Source organism: Ischnura elegans, chromosome 10 (genome assembly GCF_921293095.1).
Source record: "Ischnura elegans chromosome 10, ioIscEleg1.1, whole genome shotgun sequence".
NCBI classification, from domain to species: Eukaryota; Metazoa; Arthropoda; class Insecta; order Odonata; family Coenagrionidae; genus Ischnura; species Ischnura elegans.
Genome location: NC_060255.1, coordinates 54,521,447 through 54,531,775, shown reverse-complemented (window position 1 = coordinate 54,531,775; position 10,329 = coordinate 54,521,447). Strand labels below are relative to the sequence as shown.

General features: G+C 38.1%; 1 protein-coding gene across 3 annotated transcripts in view; it reads left to right on the top strand.

Moving 5' to 3' along the window:
- Positions 1 to 2,390: 2,390 nt before the first annotated feature.
- The window catches only part of LOC124166588 (poly(A) RNA polymerase gld-2 homolog A-like), a 54,817-nt gene continuing 46,878 nt past the window's right edge, over positions 2,391 to 10,329 (top strand). For 2 of the 3 annotated variants that reach the window (XM_046544161.1, XM_046544160.1), the window contains exons 1-2: positions 2,391 to 2,520; positions 7,943 to 8,652. In XM_046544161.1, coding sequence (XP_046400117.1) covers positions 8,485 to 8,652 — 168 coding nt within the window. In that variant the 5' untranslated portion in view covers positions 2,391 to 2,520; positions 7,943 to 8,484. The remainder of the gene's footprint in view (positions 2,521 to 7,942; positions 8,653 to 10,329) is intronic. The other variant, XM_046544162.1, reaches the window with a different exon arrangement.

Below are 10,329 nucleotides of genomic sequence, written 5' to 3'. Positions count from 1 at the left end.
TAGTCTCATTCATTGTTAGATAATATGTGGCATCACTTGCTCTTTGTGGCCCTGCATTCGGATTGGCTGATAACACTATCAAAAAGGTCCTCAAGAGACTGAAAATGGTATTTGATCAGTGGTGGAGAAAGTGATTGCATCAGTTGCAAAAAATCATCTTAAGGGACAGGTTTGGGACATCTTCATGAACAGTGGTCAAATTCAAACCAGTTTCTAATGATGAAGTACATTCGTGCGTGAATTAGGATTTATGCTTCCTTCTATGGTCAGAATTCGTTCTGCAGTTTGTGTGGCATAAAACTAACAATATGGCAGTTACCCATTCCTAAAATGTTTAGGCCGTATTATACGGGGCACGGAATGCGCAGGTTAGAGCTGCATTCATTTCTAAAATGGCGTGGAATTGCGCGAATGCATGAACGAAATTAGAACGGGCTATTTTGCCGTCTTGCATCCACGTATTCTCGCATGCGTTCTAGCAATTCACCACTTTAAATGAAGCAATTTTGATTGCACCTTCGCACCTAAATCACATTGTGCAATTCTGTGTACTGTGAAAAACGGCCTTTAGCATTCAAAAAAATTTACATACAATTTTTAAATTGGTTTCAGTTTTACACACTGGTGTCAAATAAATTCTCAAGTTTAATCCATTTTACTAAATTGGATTGATATTACTTTTATAATAGGGTAAGCATTAATAAAATGTCCCTCAGAAAGCCATGAAACTCAACATTTTGAACCATTTATCCCAAAATTCCGCAGTTTATTAATCTCACATCTCTTGCTTATCCTGTTGGGTATTCCATACCCCCACACACACCCCGGTATCAGTTGCATCTGAAACCCCCCCCCAGCCTTAATACCTAGCTGTGCCCCTGTTTCCATGCGTGATAATTTACGGCAGTAATTCTAGTTTTTTTATGAGCGGAAGACTATGAATGAAAATGATTTGGGTAAATGTTACTAATGTTAATCTAGCTCGAGTCAAGTTGACATTGAATTGTAAAATATGTCCTCTAACTCTACTTGAGATTTGAACCACTACTGACTCAAAATCAAGCCAAGCTCTGGAATATGCCCTCATGATTTGAGTGAAATGGTTTTCAGACAGCATGGCTGGATATTACCTCACTTAAGGCCGCATTACAGAACTTGACTCAAAGTTGAGTTCCATTCTCAAACTCAAAGACTCACTTGAGCCAAATTGAGGTTAGTTAAATATATATATTGATAGTTTCTATATGAAATTCAATGAGCATTCCTAAAAATGGGAGAAAAGATTTTTTTTCTGAATTTAGGAAAACCTCAACTTCTGGATCAGATTTTGTCTAATAATGAGGTAAATCATGGTGATCTTTACATGTTTTCATTAGCTTAAAATTCATCAGCCACGATTTCGGTCTGTGATAATAATTATAATAGACAGCGATTCTTCAACATAGGTCCCTAAAACGATACACTCCAGTAATGTTGCCCATTAGTGCATGTACCATACATAATGGAAGGAATTGGCATTGGCCACGAAGGAATAATGGCTATCATTTGAGGGAAAGTGATGTTTGAAAGCCATCAAGTGCTATTCAACTAGGAGGGCTAGAAAATATCAGTAAAAATTCCTCAGAATATAATATTAGTTCCATTATGCTGTTAATGTGTGTCCTAAATACATCAGATCTTTTTGAATGAGAAGTATAGAATTTCATTCCAGCACTTCAAGTAGTTTAAGATGAGATCTACTTTTTGTCGGCAAAAAAGACATTGGCGCATTTCCAAATAGAAGGTGGTGTTTTTACAAATGCTAATGCTGACACAATAACTTGGCGTGAGGTGTACTGAAGAAAACATACGATAGCGGTGGGAAAAACATAAGTTAATTCGAACTCAAGCATGAACGATTTTTCTCCTTAATAACTCAATGTCAGAGCCCGGTATTTATCCTAATGGGGTCCAAGTTCTGAATTCAAAGGTTAACTGCAACCTCATGCGAAATTAGCTCAACTACATTAAATGCCAACTAGAAATTTAGCACCGAGCTAAACATCACGCATCATTTAATAACGACTGCTGGAATAGGAATCCGGCAGCTAACATGAAGACGTAAGAAACGAGAGGAAGCTCAGACGATTCTGTTAATAGATTATTCATTGACATGAAGACGAACACAACAAAAGAAAATGATGCCTTTAAGGTGAACTTCTAAACAGAGAAATATAATCAATTGTGAAATTCTCGCGGGCCTTTTCACTTTCCTACTGCAGAATATGCTACGTTGAATTCACTCGTTCTATACAAACGAATAGACGTAACCAAGTTACTATTTACATTTCCGGGGAAATAACAAAAACAGAAAACATTGGAAGTCGCCATATTTGTAGAAATTACGATTTTATTTTGTTTAATTACGCACAGCTGAAGTCAGACGTGTTGTGGAGGTTGTGTATTTCGTGGGGAAGGGAAGCAGTCGAATATAGCGGATAACTCAAGATGGCCAAGGGCATTGGTAGTTGAGCGCACGAGGTAAATTTTACATCCGCCCCTTTATGTTAAAATTAATTAATCTGTACAATATATCGCATCGTTGCATCTTCACAGTCATAGCGCGTGCAGTAGGTGTCTTCTTTCTTGTATTCAGTGTCTCTACTTCGTATAAATTTGACGTTTAGTTAAACCCTTGTTATATTTATTTTCCTTAGTTGAAAGCAGTCTTACGGCAAGCGGATAATGTGAAATAGCTGAATTAGTTTTAATTTTATTGGGCACAGTGTTACCGGAGTTATAAATTGTCGTGCAATCTAACGGGGAAGCCACTGTGGTTGTCACTCCGGGAGTTCGGTTATTTAAAATATTTTGTATTTGCGTGTTATTCAAGGATGTTATCGGAAAAACTCAGGTGTGTGAAAGGAGAAGGTAGTATTTTATTATAATTTTGTCTACATTGGTTTTGTTGTGAACACGAGGATGTACGCCCAGTTAAACATGCTCTAGACTTGGTATTAGCTAGTGAGTGAGCTGACGTTATTTAGATTTTGTGTAATATTTAGTAATTTATCGTTCGTTGAAGTAACGGTTGCTGTCAAATTTGCAATCTTTGGTCGATGCACGATTTGTAAATAAGTTAAGATTAATAATTCAGAAGGAGATTGCATCAGCTTGCAGCCATCGCTTTGCATAATGTTTGTTGTGCAGCAATCAATAAATTTCAGAAGTTTGTGCCCAAAAGACTCACGAATGTCTGAGCAATCATTTATGAACGTGCAAGTCACCGTCGACTTCTGCTTATACTACCGTATATTATAATGAATATTGTAAGGGATGGACTTGATGTGGGAAGTGACAATTTTATTATTTTCAAATTCCTGCTGTTTAATATATTTTCTCTCTCAGGTTAAGTTACTTTTAGGTTACAGTCATTAATTTTAAGTTAAAGAACCGGCCCTTTCAGTAACATCCTCCAATATTCCCTCATTTATACTGTTACTATGTTCATATATTCTTTCCTATTAATACACATCTTCAGCTACATCATACGTATTTAATCTCCATCTGTTGTCTTTCTGTCCTACATCGACCTTATGTTTGTTGGCCAATCCCTTCTTGCAGAATTGGTTCATCATAGATTAAATTGCAGTGCATTTTAATTCCTTTTAAGTAATTGTTTTTAATTGGTTTAAAATGATTTTTTACGTAATTTCCATTTCTGCAACTATCTTTGGTCGTTATTACACGACCCATTTTTTTGTCTTCTTTAACCTCTCCCAGCATAAGTTAGTTTCAGTTCTCTACATCAAAGTATACTTTAAATATTGGATAGACTGAAAGCATGCCTTTACAAATTTTAGTGATAAATTACATAAATAATCACATTAGTAGCCAATATCAATGATTGTAATTTTTTTGGAACATTTATGTCATCAAATCATTCTGAAGTCATCAATCTAAAGATTGGTTTGTCGCAGTTTTTCACTCCACTGTCCTATCTGCTGACATTTTCATAGTTATGTATTTATTCTCTTTCATGTCTGCAATAATTTGCCCCATTTAACTCTTGAGAGGCATTCTTTGCCACTCTTCCCGTCCATTTGTCTTTCAGCAATTGTTGTCGTCAGGCCACCATGCTTCATGGTTTGGTCTATTTATTCATTTCTGTCTCATTCTGGTTTTATTTTAGAAGGCTTCTCTTTTCTCCCACATTTCCTGGCACTTCCTCATTATTTGCTCAGTTGATCAATTTTATCTTCATCAGTCTTTGTAACACAACATCATTTCGAATACTTCCACTCTTGACTTCTCTGCTGCTGTCAACATCCCAGCCTCGCTTTCACAGGGTATAATGCTCCGTAGTTAGCATCTGATGAATCGTTTCCTTACTTCCATTCTTGTATTTTCAGTTGCCAGTAGATTCTTTTTTTTGTAGAATGCCCTCATTGTCTGTGCTATTCTACTTCCAATTTCTTTCTTGCTTTGTTCATTGCTGGCCAATCAGCTTCTTAGGTAGCAAAACTCTTTTACCTCTTCAAGGTTTTATTTTCCCATGTCTATGTTAGTTCAACTCTCCTCTTTTTTGCTGCAGTCTAATATCTTAATTTTCTTTTTGTTGATTTTTTACTGATGCATAGCCATTGTCCTATCCATATGCATGAGTCTTCTTCTAATCTTTCTCTGTCTTTGATATGATTGCTGTGTTGTCAGCAAATTGCAACAAACTAAGTCATTCCCGGTAGATATTGACTTAACACATTCAATGTGGGCCCGATTTTCATTTAAGTCGTCATAAATCGGACTTTAAAATAAGAGAGAAAAATAGAGGGAGGTTTTTGAACCATAACTTCTGTTCAAATACTGCTTTTTACAAATGGCACACACGGTTCGAAAGAGGCTTGCTGAAGGCCATACATGCGATCAGAAGACTCAGAAGTGGATATTAGTCACGTACGGAGGTGGAGAAAGGGCTCCCTGCCCGACCAGTAGAGCATGTCCGTTGACGTGCTTCGTGTCTTGGCTTGGACGGGACCATATCAATTGATGTGCTCTGCACAGAATGTGTTGAGAAGCCTTCTCTTTATATTTCATTAACCTTTTCCCTACCGTACACGTATATATACGTGTGGACGTTTCCTGACCCGGGAGACCACGGACGTATATATACGTGTGAGAGCTTCCCGGTCAAGAAAACGAAACCCGTATATATACGTTTTCTAGCTCTCCCCCTTTCAGGACGGTCGTGGGTTTAGGTCGCCTTTGTCTCGGGACCCAACGCTTCGGGGTTTAGGATTAACCCTCGGAATCCGGGAGCAGGTACCCGGACCCTTCGTCTTTTTTCATCCCTCTCAGCGGTAAGGGACAGCGGTCATTCAATTGTTTATACAGTCAATTTTAGAAATAAATATTTGTTCATTTCTCAAGGAATATACACTAGGAATTGAATTATTCGTCTTTTGAGCAGCGTTTACAATTTTTAAATGAAATTCTACGACAAATATTAACTTATATCTCGAGTTATGTATAAACATAAACATGGAAATTGTTGCCGCATTAAATGCGTTAATAATGGCCTTAGAACTTCGTTTAAAATTTGACAATGCTCAGATAAAAATGAGGAATTCAATTCAAAGTCTGTAATTTACGTGCAAGGAACAATTATCCATTTGCTAAATACATATAAGCAATACATAAGTTGACCGCGAACCAATGCTGCAGGTATGGTCGTAAACCCGGAAAGGAGGGAGCACAACTACTCTCGGAGTCCGAGATAATGCGGAGTCCCACCGTGGAGGGGTCGAAAAAGGTTCAACGAGACCCTTCTTAACGAATGCCCTCCAAAAATGCTCCGTACCACGAGAAAGAAGAGTCTCTTGCGGCTCGGTACAGCAGTCAAGCTAAGACGAAAACTCCGCGGTCTCGAAAGGGTTAATCAATGGATTATAATGCAGTGTGCCCATATATAATGTGTCCCTTGTGTAAATTTTAGTATGGGGACATCTTTAATTATGTGAGGAGTTTAAGGAAGGGGTAGGGGGTTGAGCCGATTCTCACCTAATCTCATGTGATGTAGAGGGGGAGCAAGTATCATGGCAAGTCCTCATAATAGGGTAGTTTCCTTCATCAAAGAAAACGAAAGGCATTGATTGTGATTCGTTACCCACCATTAGTGTATTCATAATATACAATTTATTTGGTTTTAGAAATCCCAGTTTAGACAAATGTTAATGGTCAATTTTAACCTCTTTTGAAAAAGGCCTGATTGGCACCCATGCGATGCCACTCCACTTTACGTCACAGGGGCCCAGATGCTATATGAGTAGTCAGGAGTTTTACATTGTCTGAGATAACCAATGCTTGCACGTGGCACAGAGCTCAGGGAAATATCTCTTAATAATCACTTGTTAAAATTGCCTATGGTCAGAAAGTTTCCTTCGTTTGTTAGGGTATTAATAATCCTTATTTAATCCAAGCGCTACTTGCTAGCTGGATACTCCACTACCTGCTAGCAGCCTGCATCGTAGCAGCACTCATAGCCTTGCACCATGGTGGCCTCACACGGTGGCAGCTGGAACAAGAATGACAGGTTTCTCCTGGCATTCATTCTTAGCCATTGCGTTTTCGCACGATGGAAAATGTTCGCTTTCATTTAATCACGAAAAAGAGATTTTGTCATTTAAAAATCTAAAAGGGTGAAATATGTACTCCGAGAGTAATAGTGTTTCGATTTAGGCAATAAAAAAATAATAGGAAACCACCCTATTCATATTTATGAGGGTATCCTGTCAAGTCTCAAGTAAATTTTGTCCCCCAAGAAACGGTGTAAAATGTGATTCTAGACTATGATATTAGTAATCTTTAGTACTAGTCTTAACTAATCTTAAATAAAAATAATTGAACAAATTGTTTTTCTTTTTAATGAGTCCAATGCAATGAAGCATAGATTATCGCATTTACACTGAAAATACACATTTTGAACAATCTCACGTTAGATTAGAGAGGGGGTTGTGCCAAATCTCTTGATATCTCACTAAAGGTCCTAAAATTGCCAAAATAACCTCAGGTAATAAATGGAGTCCCCCTAAGCTTAGCCACAAGACTGTCATGTAACTGACCATGTTCCATAACAGAAATATGTTGTTAAATCAATGCTGTTGTACTCTGATGTAGGTTATGACCTATGGTCAGTCATGATAAAGTAAAGATGATGATAGAAAATGAATAGTGCTGTCAGGTAGAGATGAAGGAAGAAGGACTAATAGTGACATTGATCATGAGCTGAAAATGACTCACAGCATGAAATGTGGGTTTTAAAAAGAAATTAATGGAGAGGGTATTTGGTAGAGTTCAGCAGCTGTGGGGCACCCTGATTCAGTGGCGCAGTGAGGGGGGGGTTTTGGGTGATAAAACCCCCCTCAGAGCTCAGAGAATTTTTTAAGTTTAATCCATTTTACTTAATTGGATTAGTATTACTTATAGAATAATGTTAGGATTAATCAAATTCCCCCAGAAAGCAGTAAAACTCACCATTTTGAACTTTAATCTTAAAAATTTTCTGGAAAACCCCCCTAGGGCACACCTGCTGTCTGCTGATTGGCAAAGGGAAAGTCATATGTTGAGAAACTTTCACTCCCCTATCCCCCACTTAAGCCACACCAGCTCACCCACAAAGGTAATATGAACAGAGTCAAACTGCTTGCTGCGTATTGGCCTGCCAGCAGTTACAAAAGGTGACTGGCTTGACTTGACTACCTGGTCACTGTATTTCACAATTTTATTTCATATGTTTTGAAAGGCTTGTGTGAATGACTTGAGATTGGTCATGAGCCACCAAGCAATTTTCAAGTGATTTATTATGTAAAAAAACTCAAAATTGTTGATTTCCTTTAGTGTCCAATAGAAGTGTAAATGTGCTTCCATAAAGCTAATGATATTGATTCTTATTTGTTATTCTTTACAGGGGATATAAGTCAACAGAGAACAAGAGGTCCTTTAGAAATCAAATAATTAAAAAATTGCATGAAATAAGAATTCTTGTTGACGTGTGAAACGATTCGGTATTTAGAAAAAGTAAAACTATAATAAGGCTTGCATTACAAAATTGAAGTCATTGTTTGACGTGGATGAATTTTTCTGTGCCAGTTGATATATCTTGGTCATAAAATTTTACCTGCAATAACTGAGGCCCATTGGGTGATAAAGAAAAATAAGCAATAAAAAAAATAATAATTGTATTCTATTTGCCGCATCAATGTGTATATTTTGAGTAAATTGATAAATTTTCCCTAGTCGACTGAGTGAACTTTAGGGGGGAAGTAAAAAGTTGTCTATTGATAATTGTGGAAGTTCTGGCTCGGTGTAGTTGGTTATAAAAATAAGTATAATGTTCTGGGCTCATAACCCTTCATCTTGATTCTCATTTAGGGTAGCTCAGTATAAAAAAATCACTTCCTTGCATAGAACTGCATGTTTATTGTTTTGAGGGCCAAGACTGTTATTTAAATGGCCATGCATCATGCAATATTGACTCAACACCTTGTCCAAACTATGGGACAGCCCCAGCAGTTACAACAGCATCACAACCATCACCAGTTGGCGACTGGAGGGGTGTCACCTAGGCAGAGGACGCTGATACGTCGCTATCATGGAGCCATGCACCGTGAACAAACTGTAATTGCACACTTATGTTTGTGTTAGTTTTTATCTTCGATTATATAAACAATAGGGGAAGCATGGTCAGGGGCGCCGACTTATAAAAAATATTGGGGGGGCCCATATCGGAGGTCTTTCCCCGGGAAGAGGTTAAATCCAAAGTGTGTCGCAGCACCGAAACACTACCATGATTCACACCACTTGATTCAGTTAACCTGCTTAACCTTATAATTATTTGTTTCAACACACATTGTTGAATTTATTTAAAAGGTAACTATCGTCAAACATGGGAAATAATAATTAACAATATATTTTTGTGATTTCACAAAGCATAATATGACTTAATTTTTTTCTTGAATTATTGAGGGGGCTCGGGCCCCCTCAAGCCCCATGGAGTCGGCGCCACTGAGCATGGTAGCCCAGTGGGTAGAGTGTGTGGGGGCTGATCGAAAAGGTCATGGGTTCAAATCTCTGGTGAAACCTTTTGACACCCCATAACAAAATGTCCTGTAAGGCTAAAATATTGGTCCCAACGTCAAAATTTTTTGACACATTCAACGCAGAGCACCACAATTGACATGGCCCCGTCCAAGCTAAGATATGGAGCACATCAATTGACGTGCTCTGCCGGTCAGGCCGGGAACCCTTTCTCCGCCTCCGTACGTGACTAATATCCACTTCCGAGTCTTTCGATCGTGTACATCGCCTTCAGCAAGCTTCCCTCTTTCGACCTGTGTTCTCCGTTAGTAAATAGCAGTATTTGAACGGATGTTATGGTGCAAAAACCTCTCTCTATTTTTCTTTCTTATTTTATCGGCCGATTCTGACGACTTTCATGAAAATCAGGCCTGCATCGAATGTGTTGATAAGAAGCCGGCTCTGGATGAGTAGTGACGGAAAGTTCAATTTGTCACACTGCATATGCTTAATTTGAAAGAAGTAACTGAAAACTGTCATCAATGGGTCCTCTGTTGGCAACATAAACAGCATTTCTTACTTCATTGGTGTTGGGACCAACTGCCTTGATGGTAAAGTGTTTGAAGGGGTGTATCAGTTTGCATATAATTAAGTATATTTTAGTCAATTGTCATTAATATTTTATAAGCTCGTACATATTTGTTGGGAAGCATGTCGACTTAGTGGGTTGAGCATTTGGTTACTGATATACAAGTTTCTGGTCCTGTAGCTTGGTTTGGGATGGTCTCTGCCCTCACCTACCCAAACCAGCCTTATGTGTTGAAGTAGTGAGTGAGTGAATATCCAATCACCTTTTGAGCCAGCTCTTTCTCCGAAGGGATGGAACGTTGGCTCTAAAAACCTGGCTTATCTGATCATATTTAATCTGAATTTTTAACTGTTTTACTAACATTGATTTATCAGTTTGTTATTTTTTTCAAATCCCAGTGGATCTTTGTTAGCTGGAAAGAGCAGAGAAGCACTCAGAAAATAGTACATGTTGAAAATTGAAATAAACTCTTTTTGATTATGATATTAACAATCTTAGGTGGGTTATGGACAGTGATTCAGCTTCTAATGTTTTTTTTTGGAGATTTTGTGATAAATTTTTTACTCAGGTCTATCCAAACCAACCGTCCAATCAGGAGGCACTCTGGCATTCATACAGGGAGGGGACTCCTTTGGGTAGATTCCTATGTGGGTTTCAGCTCCCCCAAAATTTTTTCCTGTTTGTGGGGA